This window comes from Leuresthes tenuis, unplaced genomic scaffold (assembly GCF_036924035.1).
Source record: "Leuresthes tenuis unplaced genomic scaffold, fLeuTen1.0.hap1 SCAF_19, whole genome shotgun sequence".
Taxonomy (NCBI): domain Eukaryota; kingdom Metazoa; phylum Chordata; class Actinopteri; order Atheriniformes; family Atherinopsidae; genus Leuresthes; species Leuresthes tenuis.
The window spans coordinates 4,830,563-4,853,988 of record NW_027325373.1 but is presented as its reverse complement, the minus strand read 5'-3'; the positions used below and the strand labels follow the sequence as shown (position 1 = coordinate 4,853,988).

General features: G+C 41.7%; 1 protein-coding gene across 1 annotated transcript in view; it reads left to right on the top strand.

The window, feature by feature from the left end:
- gtf3c4 (general transcription factor IIIC, polypeptide 4) overlaps positions 1-22,821 on the top strand; it is a 34,080-nt gene extending 11,259 nt beyond the window's left edge. The window contains exon 5 of the mRNA XM_072372171.1: positions 22,677-22,821. Coding sequence (XP_072228272.1) covers positions 22,677-22,696 — 20 coding nt within the window. The 3' untranslated portion in view covers positions 22,697-22,821. The remainder of the gene's footprint in view (positions 1-22,676) is intronic.
- The last annotated feature ends 605 nt before the right edge of the window (positions 22,822-23,426 follow it).

The window sequence follows — 23,426 nt, the reverse complement described above, 5'->3', positions numbered from 1 at the left end:
AAACATTCATGGCACCTTTTCACACCTTAATTTCATGTGATATTCCTTTTGTTTTGTTTAGACTAGATTTTGAACATGATATGTCCCACCGTATTCTCTTGAGGGTTCATTGTGTTGCTCCGGAATATTTCAATTTAGTCTAAAACGTAGCAGCGTTCGACATTTGACAATATTTTTTATTTTGGATTGACAGCTCTTACGAGTCTCCTGTTGAACCTTTCTGAGAAATTTCCAGGGGCCCTCTAAAATAGTGTTGGGCAGTATCATACTGCATTACTGTGGAAGTTTCTTTTTAATAGCTCTGGCTGCAGGAGGAAATTGTGAGCGTTGTTGCAAATGATTGAGCAGGACAACTGATTATCAAATCCTAAAATTTACGCTCAAGTACATACACTTTTCACCTTCGATTTCCAACTGCTGAATAACAAATGTATATAGAAGGAAAACCTTTTTCTTCCATGGGTCCTGTATTTTCTACAGCGAACTGATGTTTCCTTCCCTGCAAACATTGCTTTCTTTGAGATTTGGGCTCAGAAATATACCGTGATAATCACCACAGTGCATCAACAATACAGGGTTGCGTCTGACTCCCTCTACACCCCCACGAGGATTCGTTCCTCTATTTCTAAAGTCTTCTAAATTGAGCCGCATCCCCCAAAACGTGTCAGCACTAATGAAGTCAGTATGCAAGGGTGTCCTCCGCTCTTTCAGAACTGATGAGGTGAACATGGTTGTCAAACTGGTGGACCCCCCCTCCAGCTATCCTCTACTCCCTTGGGGAGCCATGGGGAGAGGGAAGCGAGTAGGAGGGCAGTGACCCGAGACGAGGCAAGAGGTTGTGTGAGGGGGGAGGTTGTATGTCCATCATTAGAGTCACTATTTGTTCGTGCCTTTAAGGGCGCTGAAGTGGAACTAATACTGAGCAGCAGAATGGACATGCAGAGGGAGGGCCACTTTTTACTGCTACATTAATTAAGCTCATTCTCAACATGCTCCCCGTCTCCTCTTGTTCGGCTGTAATTAAGTGGAGGGGCCGCATTGTGAGTACGGTTGGTTTAACCTTTTCTGACGTTTAGCACAACATCTCACACTTTCAGAGCAGGAAAGTGACAAAGAGGATACGTCTAATCTCGAGCGCTGTGCTTTTGCACAGTTTCGCGGTGCTTGTCCTATTTATTTCTTTCACATTTCGAGACTTTGAACCTGCCCCTTCACTGAATTATGATATTTTTCATATCAACGAGTAGGTGTTTCATTTTTACTTATTATTAGCAGAAAAAAAAATCGATCGTCATCAAAATAAAACATTTTACAACTGATGACAATTATTCAGGAAGAATAAACTGCTTGGCACATAAAGCACTACGTTTTCCAGTGTGGACCAGTTGTGCATGAAGTAATGCTTCCCAAAAATATTACCAAGGTTGGATTACCAAATGAGCACAACATGCACTTGTATCAGGGTCCAATACCCTAAAAGGGCCGAATGCTCCTATTTCACTATTTGAAAATTAGTTCCAATTCTTTTAATCGCACTTGTATGGGTTAAAAACCTGAGAACATAGTTGATCAATTAGTCGCTTACCAGGAGTGAATGAAGCTAAGTTAAAGAATGACATCACCTTCAACTGTGAAACAAAACTGGGTTATTTGGTGGTGTGAGAGGGCCATTACTGTTCAGATCTGGGCAAGCCACGCTCACACAGTCCTAATCAGTTTTTCACAAAGAACTTTTAATAGTTACAAATGAAAAATAAAAGTTTTCAGAGACTTTAACAGTGTATGCATATTAAAAACGGAGAAAAGAACTGCTTAAAGATAACCTTTAAGAACCAGCAATTTTGTAGAGGGTCTTTTGTAAGGCCTATATTATTCTAATATATGCAGCAATTTACAAAAGAGATGAATACTGAGAAATAAAAAATGTATCAGTCATAGACTTTTGTTAACATTTGTGAAGTTGCTGGATTCTTGCAATTAGAATCACGAGAGAATCCGTCTAATCAGGCTTCAAGTTATCGATGTGTGGCAGTTTGGACAAATTTAAGTCCAGTAAAAGTAGCTACAGGCGTTTTTCAGGCATCACTATTAGCACACAGCTAACAGTGGCAGCTGCTACTCGGTGGTTTTTACGTGTAATGCCTTCGTCTGATTGGTGGAACTCATGACTTTGATTGACTTATGCTTCATCAAGTCACTTGCTTGTCACTTTATAAAATTTAAAATTTAAAAAATCGGATTAAGACAACCATAAGAAGCAGTTGGTTTGAGCATAGTTTCGCTGCGTAATGAAAGTACCATCCGTAGACCGGAGATAAAAGGTGGCTGTAACAGCTGTAACATCACCATCTTCTCTTTTGAAGCCTCAAGTTAGGTCAGCATTTGGAGTCAGAACTGACCATAGAACTGACCATAAAGTGGGTAGAGCTAGAGATAGAATTGAGGATTAGTTTTACTAGGATTAGTTTTTAAGGACTTTCAGCAACCCGATTAGATGGAAATAATTGAACTAATAACTCCATCATGACAAATAGGAAAAAATGTATCCATTTGCCATTTCATGACAAGTTGAAGCTCTTCCCCACAGAGCCGGGAGCGAAAAGGTCATGGTTGATAAAAACACTTCTTTCACAATATATTCATGTTTGTTGGTCTTCAGTGTGGGTCATCCATGCTGTTGTCACTGCTTGCCATATGTGTATATATGTATATATATATATATATATATATATATACACATATGTATATATATATATACAGGGGATCACAAAAGATGAGAACAGAATGATGCGATTCTATACTGAAATATTTGCTTTTTTCCATGAACGACAGGATAATTTTTTCCTTTAAAAACCGACTGAAATGAACTCAGCTGAAGAAAATAATTAACTTGTCATAACCAACAGATACATTGAGCCAGTGATAACGGACAGGAGACAAGGCTGAAGAGATGAGAAACCCCCATTTATCATAAATTCATATGTTTTAACAGCTTCAGTTTAATTCTTTATTTATCTCTCAGTGCCTCATCAAATACAAATAACTCGAGAAACAATGAGAGATTTCTATTTATACCTGAAGACATTTTACTGCTTTCAAACATATGCTTTAAAATCATTAAAAAAAAGCCTTACTGTAGCTTTTACATGAAGGATTTAATTGCGTCTCAGTTTAATGAAATCTGTGTGTTTTAGCTTTGAGTGTGATTGATAGACAGTCGTTTCTTCCCTGCTTTGATTCATGATTTAGATGCAGTATTTTCTTTCTTTTTACTTTAGGATGACAGCGCTTAGTGATGAAAAAGCCCTCCTGGCTTTGCACGAGCGTGCTTCAGCAGATCTTTGGTGAAATATGCTGTTAAGCAGGCCTGCAAGACATCACGTAGTGTTCGTAAAACGCAGCAGATGATGGGTGTCTGTCTCCATCAGTGCCGGCAGAGTGAAGTGACAGCTCTCTGTAACGGTGACGAGCCGGGTTCCAGCGGAGACAGATTGCCTTCAGGTAGATCCATTTTCAAAAATCTCGCTCAGAATGTGGAGCGCTTAACTCTCTTTTGATGGCTGAAGGGCTCTCGGCGCCTTTTATTTTTTCTGATTTCAGCTGGAGGAGAAAGTGGCGAGGGAGAGGCAGGGAAATGGCTCATTTGAGTTTGCTTTAATATCTGTCTTTCAGAGATCAGAGAGTGTCACATTCTCACACCTCATATTTCACTGCATCTATCACAGGCCATGTAAAATTCCCTTAAAAGTGCATTATGCAATATAATAGCAGGTTTGGGTGACATGCATCTGCCAAGGGGAGGAAGGCTATTACAGACCTATTGCCTTTTACAAAAGGGATTTCATCATGCAAGGACTCTGTGGATTTCTCGGCTTTGTCTTGTGATTGCAGTCGATGACTGAAATTAGAAAAGAACTTGATGCTTTTCCCATAGCTAACCAAGTTTTTTTTAGCATGCAGATAATTACACCTTAAAGACAACATACAGCAAACACAAGATTTTCAACACAGTTCCGGTGACTTGCAGCAGTTGAACTACATAATTTTCTGTCTGCATGGGAGTGCAAACTTATTTCTGTGTCTGGTTATGCAGAATTTGTAATGAGTATTTTTCTTGTTTTTTTTTTTTGCTTAAAGGGGGGAGAAAAAAGGAAATACCGGTAATAACTATGTGCAAAACCATTAGAATGAATATTTATGTTGCTTGTTATGAAATATTCATTAAGTTGGTTTAAAATAAGAACGGCAAGAGAGAACGAGAGCGAGAGTGTGTTTACTTGTGTGTATTGGTGTGCAAAATGGGGGCGGTGGGGCCCTCATCACCTATTGCACAGGAGTACTGACAAAACCCCTGGATTGAATATCTGACATCTCTTAACAAAAGCAGTAGGAGCAACTTCTCCCTTTTCTTTTTTTTACCATCTCTCCTTCTTTCTCTGCCTGAGGTGATACGAGTCCCTTCGTTCATCCGATCTGCACATCTCTCTCTTTCTCCACCTTTCATTCCCTTACTTCCCCTTCGTTCCATCTACCCAAATTAAGAAATTAATGAGGGATAGGTTCTTTACCAACTGCCCCCGCAATGTTTACCACTGATGAAATTATAATGTAGGCCCTGCTGTATTATTTATAAGCCAATTAGGGGAAGTGTTACTTGATTTGATGGGGAGCCGACACACAGAGTACATTTAACTAATGGAGACCAAGAGAGTAAAGGGAAGGAGGGGTGGGAGGACAGCCGAGGCGGACCATTCCGTACGATGCTCTAGGATTACGTGGCTAATTGCCCTGCTTTATCTGTCTGTCACGGATAGCCATGCATATTTTAGCGTTCCCAAACACTTTGATTGTTTGCACTCATGTTGGGGCTGTAACAAGTAGAGCAGAGGCCAGAGTGGAGTGTAGTTAAAAACTGGCAGAAGGGGAGGCAGGAAGGAGGGGGCGACGAAGAGGAAGAGGAGGAGGGGTGAAGCAGGGTGTGGGGGGGCGACCATGCACAAAACTCACACACTGTGACAGGTGGAGGAAGAGTTTTGACAAGGAGCAAAGGGGTGTCGAGGTGGGAAAAAGCAGCAGTGAGAAGAAAAGTCTAAGCCGCTCATCGAGGGGCTGCTATTACGTGGCAGCACTAACAGTAATTAATTTCACTTATTGTTGCCCGTAGCCGTGCACGGCTTTCCGACCCCCCGGCAGTGTGGTTAAGAAATGATATGATAATTGTTTTTTTCTGATTTGCATGGCTCATTTGCTGTGATGCCGGAGCTGTGACATCCGAGGAGGCTACATGAAATGTGCACATGCGCCAGCAGCTGGAGCACTGTGGCTTTGAGCAAAAAGTACATTAAAACCTGAAATGGACTATTAATGGACAGTTTGAAAATAATATTGCAACCATTTTCATAATTAAAACAAAAGCAAGTGAATAGCTTCTCACTGATTCCAGCATAAATATTTGTAGACTTAAGGACTGATTGAAAAACAGAAAATGTTCACTATTAATGACCGACTGTCAGTTTGTAATAGAACATCAGACTTTAGTAAATGTATCTGGGTCCTTCTGTATGGACAGGAAGCCAAGACCCCTGGCGCTGCATTTGACTCATGCTGACAGATCCTGAGGGAACCTACTTTAAGCCCTGGATGGAAGCATCGAGGAACAACTCTGTCTGATGAGCTTTTTGAAAGTTGATCAGACACTTATGCTAAGAAGGAGAAACTGGAGCAAAGGCATCATTAATTATCTGATGAGGGGTAGCTTATCTGAACGGCTTCTTTTTCTCTCCTCTTTTATCTCACCAGATCACATGACACATCTTTACATAACAAAAGAGCTACCTGGCTCGCCCGCTTCATTTAAAACTCCATTCTGATCCAGAGTCACTCTGCATGTGTGCCCAGGTTCTGGTCTGAGAGTGATCCACAATGAGCCCCGGCTTCACGTAACATAAGGCGACGCATTCTGAACAATTTTCCTGAAACGTTGTACGATGAGCATATTAGGCCCGAGCATATTGGAACATTTACGGCTTTTCTCCCTGCAATGAGCGTGTAATTAATTCACGATTAAAAGTATTAGTACAGGCTTTGTATGGTGATTTATTTAAAGGCTGGTACTACTGTTGGCTCGGTTTCCTCCTTTAGGAAATGGGTAATAAGATCTGATGCCAGGCCTTCTTTAGCATCCGTCATCACACATACACGCACACACATCCTGTAATAGTGTGTCTCCTCGATTAGAAGCCACACATAGGCAGGGGAGCCCTGTCACCACCAGCGTCACAGTCACCATGTTAACTTATTCATCCCTGTTAAAGCCCATGTAACAGGATAGCTGTTAATTAATATAGCTGTCGGATAAATGGTTGCCGCCGGACCATCGCCACCATCCATCAGTAACATTATCTCTCTGTTGTTTTCATGCCAGGCCTCGGGCTCAATTAAGATAATGCTATGCAAACGAGGTCTCCCGCCATTAGCCTCATCACTGAGGGGCCCTTAATGGCATAATTGGGGTACTCCAAAGAACAATTATAGTGGCACCTCCTCCCCACCTATGATAACAGCAATCATCTGCGAGCACAACTAAGGAGTCATGAGTCATGACCACCGGGTGGCAAGTCATGGTTGCACGCTGGCCCAGGAGGTCCAAAGGGAACAGCTGGAGAATGCAGGCATGGTTACTGCAGCCAAGACTGCAGGCCGGTGACCTGCCTGACAATCTGTAATTATCATGAGGTGATGCAGTCATAGTGAACTGTGCTATACTCTCAAAGTCGCGTTTGATTGTCTAACAAAGCAGACTGTATGAACTGAACCATGGCAATAAAATTGGATAATTTATGTTTGTGTGTCCTTCAATGAGCATCATCTCAGTGGTGTGTTCAGAATTATTCAACCAAAACCTAATCTTTCCTAAACCTAATGCCAAGCAAGTCTAACGGAAAATTGTGAAACGTCACAGAAAACTAGGGGAACTGGACCAGGAAAAGAATATTTTGATGTGATGAATGTTTACAGGTTCAGTTTTAATGCAAGACATGAGGTTTTCCAAACCATAAGCACCTTGTTTAAAATACCCAACATTAACCAAGTAGTTTTTAATGTGTAAAACGGTGACAAAACAGAAAGCACAGGGGAACAGTGACTGAATGCAAAAGCACCGATTTAAAGTAAAGTTACTGGAAAGACACCAGTGGTAAAAACAGACTCGATCTTGACTCTCCCACTTGGCAATGGGGTGTGTAGTGCCACCTCCTACCACTTCTGACTCCTAAATGTGAGGCAACAGTCAATATGCGCCTTTTTCACAAAATGCTGGAACACTATTACTCTCTCTTACTCTACGGGGTTATTTTTATGTATTGTAGCATGAAAAAAAATCCCAGTAAAAATCATCTACACAAATCAATAGGTTTGATTTATGGGACTTTTCAAGTTTTGCCAGGGTTGCCTAATCTTACGAACTCTTGGTGCCTAAACCTAACCAAGCAGCGATTCTCGAAGTGAAAGCATGTTTAACAGAATGCAAAAACATAAAATAAGTGCATCACAGACGCTTTTTGTACATCTCACTCTTATAAAAAACTGAGTAACTGAAGATATTTATCTAGATAAGTAATGATTACACCAACCACAAATTTAACTGAATCAAGTACTACAAATCCCAATAAGGGAAGTTACTTTGCTGCATTAAGAATCAGATATTAGTCATCAAAAAGAATGACCTATATTGTGTTTTTGTTGCAGAGGAGCTGAAGAAGCCTCTGACTGAACACACTTTCCTGGTTCATCACAATGGCATGTGGAGGGTGTGCAGCATTGTCCATTTTGTTTATGAAGTATCATTGTCAGGATACTGAACGCCCACACTGCCCCTGATATGCTTACTGATGTGCGACTGTAGAGGAAAAAAAGCGCTGCTTATATAGATTTGAAATAAATTATATAATAGGGAAAAAAAACACATCGTAAAGCATTTTGTAGATTTTTCAATAGGTTTCTGTAGAAGTGTGGATCACTCCATTACATATTCAAGGTGCATAAACAGTCAAGAGATGTTGCAGCAGTGGGATATTTGAATTTTTCCGCTCTCAAATTTGTATTAAAGTCAAACCTAGTTAATCAAATCACACGGCAGTTCAGTCCAAATCAAGTCTCAAGTGCTAAATCAATCTTAAAGGAGTTCAAGTCCACAGCTCTGCAGACATATCCTTTTAAACCCAGAGGTCTAGTTGAATTTTCACCTAGAAATCATACAAACAGAGGCTGATAATCAAGAAGCTGGACAAATGAAAAGTGAGTAAAAGGACTTTATAAAAACGTGAATGTGGTCCTGGAAGAAAGGAGTCAGGTGGTCGTGCTGCTGGTCAGTGACGTAGTGAAGTTTATTGGGGGAGAAAAAACAACTTAGGTACACTCTTTGTCTCTACATTTTAATGAAAAATATAGTTTTTTATATCTAACTATGTGACACTTTTGCTTATCCATTAAACTTGACATATACCTAATCTAACTTTTCTGTATTAACGATGTATATTCTGTTTTATTTTATTCATAATATGCATTTCAATGCTGTTTTTACTAACATTTTACTGCAAAAATCTATTCTCATTTCAGTATTTTATGCTGTTTCTGTTTCCTGTCTGGGGCATAGGGCTTTGAATCACATTTGCTTGTGAAATCTGATCAATAAATAACGGTTGCCTGGCTGCTCCCTGAGGAAGTTCTGGAAACACTACAAACTGCCTTTAAAACCATTTTAGAGTAATTGAGTTCTTGTGCAAAATAAGGTAAAAACAATTGGTTGTTACAAGTTGAATAAAGGGTTTTTGAATTAGGGAAAACTGTAATATGCATTCATTCAACTTTGTCAATTCATACAGGAATTTCTAAACTTGCTAAATGTGGTTAAGGTTGCTAAAGAGTCCAATCTTTATGCTGCCTACCAGACTGAGGCCTTGGTTTTTCTATTTTGGATTAGCCACTTTGATAAGCAGTTTTCTTAAGGCTACACAGCAGTTTAAGCTCACTACTTTGGGTTTTCTTCCTAATATGTATGTGGAAATGTGCTTGCTTTCACTATTAAACAGTTTTGTGAGTTCTACTATTTTAGTTCACCAAAATCCTCCATCCTAATCAGTCACATTTTTCTTCAGACTGCATTCTTCCATGAGGAGGATAGTTCACCACTTTCCTTCCGAGGTTTAACAATGCGTTGGACAGCCCTAAACCTATTTTAATAGTTTCGGCAATCCCAGTTGTTTTGTTCGCTTAATGCAGACCAATATTTCAACAAGCTTTAGTTGGATTAGAGTTTAAGTTGAAGAGTTTGTGAATAAAGGTGTGCGCACACATAGTGAGCTGTAGGAAAATAGGCAGGGAGCAATGCCGGCTGGGGTATATGTTCTTGTATGTTGTCTGACTGTTTGATTTGAATGTGTTGTGTAAGTGTCCTGTTGAATGTTACATGTTTGGGCTTTGACACGCTTCACTGTGGTTATTAACTGTGTGGTGTGTCCTGAAATGTTATATGTTTGGGCTGTGTGACATGCTTAATGCTTGTCAGTAGCTACCCACTTATTCATATATAGCAACTGACAACATAAGAAGTCCGGACATACTAAAGTAACTAACTATAGTAACTAATCTAACTCAGAACATAATATTCTGACCATAGCAACAGGCAAAGTTTCACATCACTCACTCTGAGACTACCATCCGATTTTGTAAGTTTCCGAGAAGCTTTCTGTGTGCTGAGTCACATTCCCACACAGTTTCCTTCACAGCGTGTTTGTTATTGATTTGCAGGTTTTTTCTCTCTTCAGCAGGAGAGACAAAAGCTCTATCTCTACAATACTGATGCCCTTCCCATCTGTTGTCTGCTCACACCTCCACTTTGCCACATAACTCACACATACACTCATCCACCATAGGCAGGCTTCAGCTCCAGCACTAGCTATAATGATTCCTCTGACACACATTGGGGCACATCATTCCACAGCACAGCACAGCTTTGCAGCTCAAGGCCCCTAAACCTCACTCACACTCCTCCTTAGCCAGATGCTTTCTGTTTGTGTGTGTTCACGGCCATGGGGCTGAGCAGTGAGCGGCTCCTTGGGAATTTTAAGAGTCAAGCCCCCCTAAATCTTCTTGTTTCAACTTTAGAAAATCAATAGGATAAATATCCTGTTTGCCCCTCTTGTCTTCAGCCGCCTACCTCCAGCTCGTTCAGGTTACTGGAGCGGAGAATCTCGCTCTCACCTCAGGCTATGTTTAAAATAATCCCTGGTTTTTGAGCTCTGAATGGCCAAGGATCTCAGGTGCAGCTTTTTGTTTAACAGTGAACAAGGGGGAAAATCATGTTAACATATGCCATCAGAGAGCGCCACTGGCTAAGTCCTCAGATTGACCTGCTCGGTGTGTGATTAGGCTAGTGAAGCTGAGCGGCCCAGACACAGATCGAAGTGGGTACACTCTCAATATGGATGTGAGCAGAGCCTGCCGTGGCCGCATCCAGCTGCTTTTATTGATTTTTTTTGTCCTCAATTATATAATAGAAGCTCTCTTCTGGATTTAAACATAGTTTGGCGAGCGGCCATGTCCCATAAATCAAGAGAGCATTTTTGACTCATATGAAAAAGGATTCTTATCGACTTCTTTTGGCAGCCCCTCTGGAGAGATTTGCTGGACTACAGTGCGATTGTGTGATACAGAAGGATATGTCTGTTGTTGGTTTTTTTTTGTTTGTGTTCCAGGTGATTGGACTAAAGACAAGGAGGCACTGACACAAAACTTTCAGTCTGCAGTTCAACACGCCACAACTCAAGCTCTCACAAATCTGTTTTGAAAAGCCCTTGGATTAGTTCTCCCAGTACACAGTTGACTCTTCTAATTGGAAGACATCCACATTTTTAGCCATCTCATCCATTGGCAACATTGCTGAAACATGTCCGTAAATCCGTTATCCTCCCAGGGATATCAGTATTGACAGGAAAATGCAGGTTAGTAGCATCATTGTGGGCAAACACAAAAATGGACACACAGTTTAAAGACAAAAAGAATTGAGCAACTCAGTCTAACAGCCGTTTAAAGTTAAAAGCAAAGCTAACTTTTCCTGAAAATGCAATGATCTACAAATAAATCAGGATAAATGGCCCCCCAGTGAATCTAAACACAGTTAGAGAAAATGCTTGAGCTCACAATACTTTACGTTGATGCGATTTTTCTCTTTTTGCCTGTTGAATGAAAGAAAGGATAAAAAAAAAACTAAACTTTTTATACCACTCATTTTTTTCACCTGATCAATTTGAAGTGACTTCGTATGTTGTCCCAACTCACTTGGATGTTACTCTGTTTGTATAATTTCTCAGGGTTCCCCTGGGAAATCAGATGTGATGTTAATTGATGTGATGTAATTTAAGTAATTCTCTTGCTGACTGTTAGATGAAAACGTTGCCGTCGCTAAGGTTATTTTACTGGACCACCGTCATTATCCCAGTGTACGTGCAGGGGAATGCAGGGAGGGAATCGAGTCATTAGGCCAAGTATGTCTGACGCAGCAACACAGTTCTGTTTGTGGGAGATCATGGTACACACAAATATAGACCAATTCACTCCACTGATGTCGTCTTTAAGTTACTAACATTTCTGACGGAGAAATTATAAAATCAAGATTTTATTAGAGCAGAGCAACAGTCTGGAAGTGCTTTAAGCGACCACAAGTTGGCATGTAGTCTCAATAGGCTGGTTTATATCACAATTTCTGAAATATTCAGTCAATTATGTGAATGGGAGCAGCTTTACCGGGAATCTGATTTAGTCATTATGTGTCACTCTTTCTGCAAAAAGATGGAACTTTGGAACATTTGAGTCAAACTGAACGTAAACGTACATGCAGGAGTGATTCGACCACATTGTCTGGGTGTCTGAGAAGCTTGATACCATAGGATTTCAGTAAGACTAACATATTGACATGCTCATTAAAAGACCGGTTTTGGTTTCGCTTCATTCCCTGAGAATGAATGATCGTAATCACTACTTAATTTTATCAAGATTACTGATCTGCTTTAGGATGATAATAAGCTTCAGTTTAAAGCACAACTGAGTCTTAATACTGGTCCAAAGACTTTCTTTGAAACTTCTTTAGTTTTAAACGTCACTTTTGTCTTCAGCCACTGGTTACTTGTGCCTTCAGTTTCTGCTTGGTTAGGTTTAGGCATAAGTTGTTTTTTAATGTTTAATGTTAGCACATTCTCAGTACCAACTGGTTAAAAGCCTCTCACATTGGTTTTTAAATGTACGGTGTACTTTGACGCTACTTTTTGACACACAGGGAAATAATGCCCATAGCAAATTATCTTTCTGGGGCTGTAAGTGGTGCACTGACATTGTCGGTAGTAATTAGTGATGGGAAAACATCACCTAGGCTTAAAAATAACGAACAGATGGCATAATGCGATTGGACGGTAGCAATCCAGTCTGAGTCTTGTACTTCCTTTGCTCCACTGTACTTCTTCTTTAATCATTATTTAAGGATAAGTAATTAAACAACTAAATTAAGATTAGGCATCAAAAGTACTTGGGTTTAAGGGCTAATTTAGTGTTTTTTTATTTGGAGTTGTTTGTAGTATTTAGTGTGAGCGCTCTGACTTTGGAGAATCAAGAGGGTTTTCTGACAAGTGAGCTAAAGCTAAAAGATACACTGATGGGGGCAACAGAAGAGCGAACTCAAACCTTAAAAACTTCACAGCAACTTCGTAGCATTCACTTGACCCCCCCATGAAACTTTTGAGATTTGAATAGTTACAGTCCGGGAAAAATTTGCTCTTCCAGTGGTCCCGGTCTGAGTTGTGTTTCTCGCTAGCTCGCTGGTCAGGATATCTTCTGATTCTCCAAACTGAGAGCGGTCTGCCAACTGTCAACTGTCTGTAAGGTATTGACTACTCATAAGGTAGTCTTAAGGTAGACTACCTTATGAGGTAGGTATTAGGGTAGTCATTACAAGTACTTGGTTAAAGTTAAAAACATCATGGTTATGTGTTAAAATACATAATGAAATTCAATTTATCACAAAAAACTTTGCTGTCCCATTCCATGTTGCCATGGCAATGTATCCAAAAACTGTTATATTACCAGCTTGGGAAAGCCTGCAAGTCCAAAAGAGATGCTTTGGGGATACTATATATTCGTCCACTTCACACGTCTTTCCATTTTGGCTTATCTGGTGTAAAATCTCATCTATCTGCAAAAGACAGAAAGTGAGGTGCTGACACGAAAAGAAGATTACAAAAAAAAATGCGGCATTTGCTGCCCAAATCCTGTTTTTGTTTCATGCTTAGTTCTCAGAGCTGCTGGAGTAGCTGTAGACTTGTTTTCTGACAAAGAGATGATTGAGATGTCAACTACAACTCTGTCAACTACAACTCTGCTGTAAAATTCTATAGTTCACAAAAATGCCCAGAAAGCCCAGAAACTCAACAAAGAAATTAGAATAGAAAAACAAGTGGTAAAATCATGCCTGCACTGAAAAATAAGATTTTTCTCAATAATCCTTTAGTCTGCTCTTGGCAAAACACCATGTTTGTAGGGGTCATTATTTTTGCATTTTGATAATGAAAGTTTAAACGATAAAGACACGGAGAGTCACGGTAACATTTCTTAGTCCGGTTCATAATGACTCCTTTCATCTCTCAGTGATATGACTGTCACTGTAACCCAAAGTATTTCTTGGCCTGCAGACCTGGTAAACTGACCCATCGTGCTTCCCTCATCGAGCACAAACATCGACCTAATTTCAAGCAGCCTGTCCTTCCTGCAAACGAGAGCACCGTCATTATCACCGAGTGCCATCAGACACCTGGAGGAGGAGGAGGAGGACGGTGGCGAGGCGGCGGCAGAAGATGGCTGTGGGGTTCGGTTCGGTGGGAGGGAGGGTAACCTGAGCTTCAGATCCTAATCTCACTACGCTTGGGCATTTTGGGGGATAATTGTAGCCCTGGCTGAGCTCAAGTGATGATACAGGTGATCCGCTGGAGTTAAACCCTGTCGTACTTTCTTGTTTGCTCATCTTCCCTTCACCTGTTCTTCTCCCTCCGCTTGGTCTTAATCTCTTTTCCTTCCTATATTTCCCCCTCTTACCTCCATGTGAATATTCCACAAAATACCACATAAACCTGCAGGTTTATGAGGTGGTGGGGAAGGGTCGTCTGCGCAACTTTAGCTGGAGTAATGAGGCCTAATCCCTGCTGACTGGGGCCTGTTTAAACAGCTCCTGGCTGAGCCACCCAGTAATGGAGTAATTAACCCTGTCGCCCTCTTCTGCCAAGCAACTCTGGTCCTCCACACTGAACGACCCTTGTATATTCACTTAGATTGCACTCCTGCTCTGGCATTGGTCCTAGATGTGAACTGATGGAAAAACACATAAAATGCTCAGCATTGCAAGCCCACCATTTCCACTGTCTTTAGATAAGAAATCAGCACTGCATGTGCTGTGTGAAGCACCAGTCATGGTAACAGTTCAAGCGCCAATGTAAGCACGACTGGCTGACAGATCTTTTGGGTGCGAAACAGATCTCTTGCCACTGATTTTATTTCCAGACAATCGTACAAGACAGATTCTTTGTATTTGCTTTAGGTGGGCTCACAAAAAACAATCAAACAGCATACAGTACACACAGGCATCCCTTCTAGGAAGAGCCTTGTGCGTTCTGTGTCCTGGCTCTTGCCGTCTCTGGCCGGCTTAACACTGAGAGGCGCTGAAGCGTTTGAAGTAAGCAGCCACCACACATTATGCCAGATGAAATGCTATCATGCGTGGTCGCTGAATGGTTTGTGTCATTAAGAGAATAAGGCAAACAGGGAGCCGAGCGCACTCAGAACCTGCCTGCTCGCACGCTTTTCTGAGGGAAGGCAAGATTAAGGGGATGTTCAGAGGCTCTCGTCTGTCAAGACTTCAAAGATGCCATCGACACTCCATGTTTCTGCCGACGCAGCGACCAAATCGCACACACTCTGCTGCCTCTGTGGCTGTCAAAGCTCCTCTGACATCCCCTTTATCAGGTATACAGGCTTTAATCCAGACACAGATAAATAAATCAACACACAGGGGTCCTGCTCTTCTCAGCGCCTCCTGGTGGCAGGGTATCTGCACAGCCAGAACAATATCAAGAAGTCATTAGTTGTCTGCTGGGGACTACAAAAAAAGGCCAATTACGTGGTACAGAAAGGATAATTAATGCACAATTGTCAAATGCAGACAAGGCAAAGAGAGAACTGAATTAACCGATATGCAGTGCATTTCTTCTCCTGGCAGTCATGTCAGAAGATTCAGAGTAGATAACAAGCAAGAAATGAAATCAGCAGTGGCATCAAGGCGTTCACTGGGCTCATCTCCTCCTGCGTGTCTGAGAGAAATTTCAAAGTCTATCTTTCAATTTCAACAAACAGAGAAATATGTTGCTTTCCACCTTTTTTTTTTAAGGAGCAGGCATCAATTTCGACACCCCGTGCAACATCTGGAGAAGACATGATGAGAGGAGAACAGAAGAGTTTGAATTAGAGCTGACATGTCGACAAGCAAGCAGACACGAAGCCCTGTGCCAGTGTGTCGGTGTATCAGGGTGGACATATCAGTTTGTTTGGACACAGCTGAACCCTGATTGAAAAAAAAAAAGGTAACCACAGAACTGCGGGAGGCAATCTGAGATATTGACAGTGAAATAAATACAGAGGAACAATCCAAAGAAACAACATTGTGTATCCAACATGACTGCCTAAACTAGCAGAAATGTTCCCGGGAAGGAGGAGAGAAAAAAAACACAAGCTGGAGAGGCAGAGCGTTGTACCTGTCTGGGTGTATTTCCGTTGGTTCTTTTCATTTTATTTTAACAGCAAAAGCGAGGCAGACAGAGATCACCACAACAAAAATACGATGTCTGAACTGAGAGATCTGTTGCTCTATTGTTCTGTTTGTTTGTTTTGAAGACCAGTCTGGCAGCAGAAAGCACATCCCTTTCAGAATACAAAAGATGCCTTAGAGGCAACATAAGTGAAGTTTTATGCTGATGACTGACTGTTTGACAAACATCGAGGTGAAGCTTTAACTCTCTTCAGCAAGAGGAAGAAGAGGAGGAGATTTATATATATATATATACCAGGGGTACTTGGATGATGTGTAAAAGAAAACAGAAAAAAGGGGCTTAAAAAAAATGAAGTGAAACAAAAAGAAAAAACTAATTTATATCCTATAAGAGAAATGTGAAGCACCCAGGGGGGGCCCTGTAAGTTGTGAAAAATTAAAGGAGACGGATTCAAACTGTCCAATTTCCACATCAAACAAACCCTGGGCTCCATGCTCCTGGAGAGTCTGCCTCATATCCAACACAGCCTCAGAAAAAGGTGCCCCCCTCCCTTCTCCTATCCCTCCTCCACGAGTCCACCACTGCAGCCGCCACGGTTTTTCATTTTATTTTATTTTTTACTGGTACTCTCCATTTCCTCAATAACCCCGCTCTCTAATTCCCCTAAGCACTGTACTGGTTACACTAGCCACCGTCTCTCCCCTGCCTAATTATACCCTTGTGAGTCTATTAATCAACTTGTGAATTATTTAAGAAGGAGAGCTCTTCTGCCTGTAACTGGCGTTGACACTGTGAAGGAGAGATGGAGAAGAGAGAGGCAGTGTGTAGGTGGTGGGGGAGGCCAAAGCAAAGGCGGGACGAATGTTGGGAAGGAGAGAAGGAAGGCGGTAGGTGGAGGAGAGAAAAGAAAGGAAATGAAAAGAAAAAGGAAGACGGAATCAGGGTCTTCTTGCGTGCGTCCCTGGAGGGCCCGGCTGCCTGTGCAGCGCGGCAACCAGACGAGACAAAACCCCCATCAACATTCACCCTGTTTGTTTTGTTTTTTTTGTTTGTTTTTTTCCCTTCCCATCCTCTATTTTTATGCATAAGTTTTCATGATAAACAGGAAATTCATGAATATATGGAGCGGCACAGTGAGAAATGGGAGTCGAGGGGGGGAGACAGAGGGGTGAGGTAAAGGAAGAGAAAGAGTGAAGAGTCAAAGCCAAAGAGCGAGCTGAGACCTGGGAAAATTATGTAGACAGCAGGATGCACACACATTTATACATACAGTATGTACACACACGTACAAAAACGGGTTGCAGCCACACACACACACACACACACACACACACGCGGCTTCGCATCGCAGGGGAACCGGCGTCCTTCCACTGTTTGACAGGAAGCAGCGTCTCACCAGAGCAGCATGTACGCGTGGTACTTTGCTGCTGGTGTTCATGATGGTGGTGGTTGTGGTTGTTAATGTGCCAGGCTCCGTCCTTCTCTCGCTCCCCCGGTCCCGCCCGCTGCAGCCTCCCCTCATCAGCCGAGACGAGAGGCCACCCCTTCTAATGACTCCCATTGACACCGAAGCCTGCTATGAGCAGCCGGGGCCGGAAGAAACAAGCGTGAAAGTGAGATCGTTATTATTTTCATAATGTTCTGCGCTCTCAGCCGGACCCCTGGTGCATCGCACGCCGCCAACAGAATCACAATGAACTCAGGGTCTGAGCAGGGTTACAAGGGAAGAAGGAAGTTTACTTAAAAGAGAGCACACCGGTTTTAGGAGCAACTTCTCCCAAATTACAACAACAAATTCTGTTTCCTCTTTTATCTTTACTGGTAAAACTTTTAGTAGCAACCGTCCGACATCTGAAATATTAAAGTTTTTTTTGTTGCTGTTCTTTTTAATCTGTATTCAAATACAGTGGAAGTGAATGGAACATTTCCTTCACTTCCTTTGATTAAAAGTTAAATATGGATCACGAATCATCTTGACCTCCTTTCATATATCGATGCCTTTCTTGTTGTCCTGTTGGGTCTGTTTTGATTGTTGTGTGGAGCTCTTTCTCAGAAATAGGAAATTATTTTCCCTTCTGATATGTTGAGGGTAAAGGCAAAAAGAAATGTGTTGTATTTCTGCAAACGTGCAGATAAAACTATCCTCATGCCAACAGTCTTTTCCTTTTTTCTTTTTCTACATTTATTTAACAATTGTGCCTGTGGGATGTGCAAAATTGTGTGTTTTCAGACAGAATGTGCCCACTCTTTGTCTATGTGTGAATATATGCAGTGTTTGAGCAGCTCATCTCATTAGGCCTGACCACTGCTGTTAGCTGTGAGGGTACGCAAGTCCACATTGTTCTGTCTCTGTGGGATGTTTATTAAATTAATAAAAAGTTGCTCAAGGCGAGCTGTAGCGGGGAATACCCAGAGCTCGGCCGTGATTGGCACTTTCCGCTGCCCCGTGTTTTCTCCAGGGCCCGACAGCGTTTGCTTTAACTAACTGGCCGTGACTGAGGAGAGCAGGCTGACATGAAGCCCCTGTCTTCTCCCTCTTTTTCCTCCCCTCCTCTTCCTCCCATCCTCCTCTCCCCGTGTCCGTCAGACTGGGACCTGACTGCTTTGAAATGCAGACTACAGGAAACCAGAGAGACAGTGAAACTTATTTAGTAAACAAGCTACAGTTAAGCTAATTGATTGAAAAGAATCAATTAGCAAACCAGATAGTTTGACCCAGTAGGTTCCGGGCAGGCATCTTTACTAACAGCTTGCATATTTAACTACAGGAATCAGTCTCTGAATACATTTGTAATGAAAGATTATGTCATGCTGTTGCTGAATCATGCTCTGTGGTTTCATTACATACCCAAGCTTAAATTTTTGCTCATCATTGGCTGAAACAAACTCTGCATTTGTAATCTGACCTGACTTTTCAACGTAAAAATAAAAGCTGTGCTCATGAGATTTGGTTTTAAAAGGACTACTACTAATAATTATCTTTGAAGGCTTTAAAGGGCCTGTGGACAAAAAAGAGGGAATCAGTCAGAAAAGAAGTTGTGGAGAGGAAACTATATTTATCTGCTATACTCCTGAGGAAAAACTGAGACTTGTTTGCTCCGAGAGAAAAAATAAATCTGCCATTTCTCACTTTATCTCGACTACCAGCAATTAAACAAAGAAAAAAAGTGCGGCTTTTCAAACTCTTCAGCGAATCTGCTTATTGCCTTTCAGAAAAAAAACAAAAGGAAAAATTTAAATATATTATCATCTTTTAAGAATCCTTTTAAAAATAAACAAGACAAACACAAACAAAACACAACAAAAAAGCCCCACTCTGTCTCCTTCACTTTATATCCCTCCGTCTAACTGGCTCTCTCCAGCTCGGCTGGGCGACTCTCTGAGGAGGAGGAAGCTGAGAGAACTCATTTGCATATAAACTGTGAGAGGCAGGGATTGTCATCGCCGGCACATTAGACGCAAGAAGCGCGAAGGGAGAGGATTTTCATGTGCAAATTTCAGCCTCGCCAACTCTGTGCATTATTATTTCATCAGCGCCTGAGAAGGGAACCCGTCCGATCCCCAAACTGCGCCACCATCCCCATGGACACTTCAAGATTCAGACCAAATCCCCCCACAGCTCCTCTTCCCCAGAAGGCCCCACTACTGAGTAGCTGTTTACACCAGGGCACACAACACAGGAGGAGTCAATCTGCTACTGAGACGGGCGTGAGATCAGATGAGAGGGAGCTACAGGAAGACGGAGCAGCTATACACCAGTTGTGACCAGAGAATTTGGTGTTCCCTTGCATTAATTGCTTGTAAACTGCAGGGCTTGAGGCTTGCTGGCTTTCAAGTTTAAAAAGGAGATTACAGCCAATTAGCAAGTGCTCTGAAAACCCTTTAGAGCCTGGGGAATAGTGGCTGATCCCTAATACGGGACAGCTGTGAGCAACAAAAGAACAGTCGCAGTCCTGGTTTTGAAAACACACTTGCAAGTGGAGCATTTTCAGAAACACACACACACTGTATGCACTCATATTTAATCTCACATGAAAACATAAAGAAAACCTGATGGATAACAATAGCTGCAAAGAAGTACTATTACGAGCATGAAAAATGAATGAGTGCATAAATGCAAGCACGAAAACAGAAAGTACGCACTCGTTCCCAAAGTGACAAAACGGGAACAGGCAGGGAGGTAAATATGTTTTAAAAGGTGTGGGGAAAACGTTTGTGGGTTGGGGAACGTATTTTATCCTTTTAAATCAATTTGTCAGGTTCTTCTTGGAGCTGTGTTCCCAAACGAGCCGAGTGTTTCCCTGTAAACTGCCATCTTTAATTTCTTTGTCTGACATGCTCCACTGTACCACGACGCACCAGAGACCGAGTGTGAGGTGAGCACGAGGTTCAAAGCCCAGATGGGAGCAGAGCCTGTGTACCCCTGAGCACCGTGGATTACCTCATTCACTCTCATGTCAAACACAAGGCAGGAAGAGGAGGAACACAAGTCGAAAGATCTCCACAGGCTCCGTAATCTACGACGATTTATGCCAAGCCCCGCGACTCCCACATTACAAATCTAGCTTACTGATTTCCTTCTCCCTCTTTATCTTTTCTCCCCGCGTTTCATTCTCCTTTCCGCCTGCTTTCTGTGTGTGTGTACCTTCCTGTCAGATTCGCTGTGCACCTGCACATCCTCAGCTACACCCCGCCACCGCCCTGCCATCCTCCTCCATCTCCCTCATCGCTGCACACACATTAGCCAAGACAGCTGTCTGCCATCTAGTCTGACTTGCGGTAATGAGATTCAGCTTCACCTGAAAGAGATTATGAGATGTACGTGTCAAAGATAGCTTCATTGTACCAAGAATGTGCTTTGTGTTCAACAGTAAATTCCGTTGTGGTGTTAAAATGTGCTTCAAAGAACCCTCAGATTGTTACTGGTTATCATTTCAGCACATGTAACCTTCCACAAGAAAACAAGCAAAAAAAGATAAATTTCTAATACACAAGGCCTGAAATCGTTCTAATAATGAAATTATTTTCAGAAGCCCCCTCAGCACACTGATAGGCAGGAGGGGATGTGGCTAATGGCACCATAAAGTGTGACAAATGCTTTGTCTTAGTAAGTCATTAAGAGTCTCCTGCTCACAAAACTTGTGACATTTGTTCTTGTCGGCAGATGCTGCCAATAATCAAGGTTAAAGAACATGCTGTCTCAAGTGGTCGTGGGAGCAACTGCATATGAAGGCTAAGAATGGTGTCCATGGAGGAGACGGTCACTGTATTTTAGCCCTAACCAAGCCAGGTTATTGTCTAAACACAACCAGGAAGTGACGAAAGTGCTGTGCGATGTGGAAACGTGCATCTTCTGCCGCGTGCAGGGGGTGGTACCCTAAAGGACGCTGTCATCGGTCCCGTTTCAGAGTGTAAACACACAGCTGACATGACAGTTTCAGTTGGAGGATTTGTTAGTAAAACAATATGGGAGTAAGGATATGTGAGTAGGATATGGGAGTAAATTGGGGCTTGAGATGTTTAAGAAGCAGCATTTCAAGGCACTTCCTCATTGAATCGACCATCTTTTAGTTTGCGAGTGTCACTGTGCGACTACCGAGCCAGCTCACTGTTATGACTTAATCTGCCCTGCTATTATAGGCTGTTTCAGCTCGTCACAGTTTAAAACCCTTTTATTAAAAAAAGAATAGTGTATTAGTGGTTAATAAGTGTGTCTGTCCAACCAAATTTGTATGAAAAAGGCTATCAAAGAGGTACACCTATCTAATAAAATAACAATGACCAACCACCACTTCCACATGCCAAGCTGACATCACAGATACATCTCAAAGTTGTCTGGTTGTTTAACATCACCTTACAACCTGGAGGAAGATAAGCTCTTATTTTGGGTGGAACAGACACTCCTCACCTTTGTATACGCAGATCACAATTTCCATCGTCGTTAGACGACTCTTAACCACCACGGAGGCGTTTAATGACATTTAAATGACAGATCTTTATATCAGCAACATGTTTTCTTCCTTTTAACATCTAATGCAAAAAAAATAAAAAATCTGCCCCTAAACCGTTTCTTTAGACATCTTCGAATTCCCAATTAACTAACCAAAGTTGTCAGATGGAAGTGGTTATCCCATGAAGCCTGTATCCAAAGGGCTGGTGTCTCATGTCTACGATTTCATGGCTGATCAGTTGGTTGTATCAGTAAACTTTTGGATGTGTCCAGATGTAGACCCTTGTGTTGTCAGCTGTCTGCTGTGGTTTAAAGTTTTACTTTTGGAGTACTATTCTTGAAACTTATGGTGCGATGTTATGCAACACCTGAAACTGGAAAGACTCATTCTGCAGGTTTTCTTTTACCATGTTCAGATCTTGATTTTTTTTTTGTCATAGAAAATGTGCATCATAACTTGGATGATGTCAGTAACATTTGAGGAAAGTCTTACTTCCTGTTTCAGACTATGAATTTATTATTTGTCTTTTTGTACAATTTTAAGATTTGTTTACATATTTGTTGATTATCGTAAATGTCAATAAACAGATGCTTAAAAAACTATAATTTCTTCTGCATTATTACAGTAATTCAGGAACAGGACACTTTGATGCGATTCATAACTGCAGGAATACTTTAAATTGAAGCTCTGATGTTTTCCTAATTCTAACCATCCATCCATTTTCTATACTTATTCCAATTTAGCCTATCCCAGCTGTCATTGGACAAGAGACAGGATACAAAAACAACACACACAACCGTGCACGATCTCACTCACTCCTAAGGACAATTTAGAGTCACCCATTAACCTAACATGCTTTTTTCAGGACGATGGGAGGAAGCCTGAGTATCCGGATACACGGGGAGAGCAAGCAAACTCCACACAGAAAGGCCTCAGCAAGGAACCTGGAACCCTCTTGCTGTGAGGCGACGGTACTAACTGCCACACCACCGTGCAACCCCTAATTCCAACCAGCTTGCTGTAATACCTAACCTAACGTGTGAATTAGGTTAGTATTGTGTGAAACAGCAACTACTCAGCGCATGGAAGAACAAAGAAACAGACACTGAATGCAAAAACAACATTACTGAGTAAAGTTACTTGAAAGCACGACTGGTCCGGATGGGACTCGAGCTCGGCTCTTCTATTTGGCAGTCGAGGGTGCAGCACTGTCCTCCAACCCTTATGACCTGCAGCAGCACAAAGAAAAGGTAAAAGGTCTTAACTAATGATAACATGTACAGAATACTGGATCTCACCAACATCGCTTTGTTAATGTATTCAGTATGACTACTGTTACTAAATAAATAATTTCAGTGTATCTCTACAACACTGCAAAAAAGGTCATCTGAGTTTTAGACTTTTTCGGGACCCCAGCTGGAAAAAAAGGCCCCAGTAATAGAGTTAATATTTGCCAAGTAAAAAAAGGAGGCATAAAAGTAGGGTTTTTCCCAACTGCACACTCATCTACTCTTGCATGCAAATTATTTGTAAGATTAGGTATTCTATCCTCTCAGTGTGCTCAGGGGAGTATTTGTTTATATTGCGACGCTCTCAGGCAAATCAACAGCTGTTT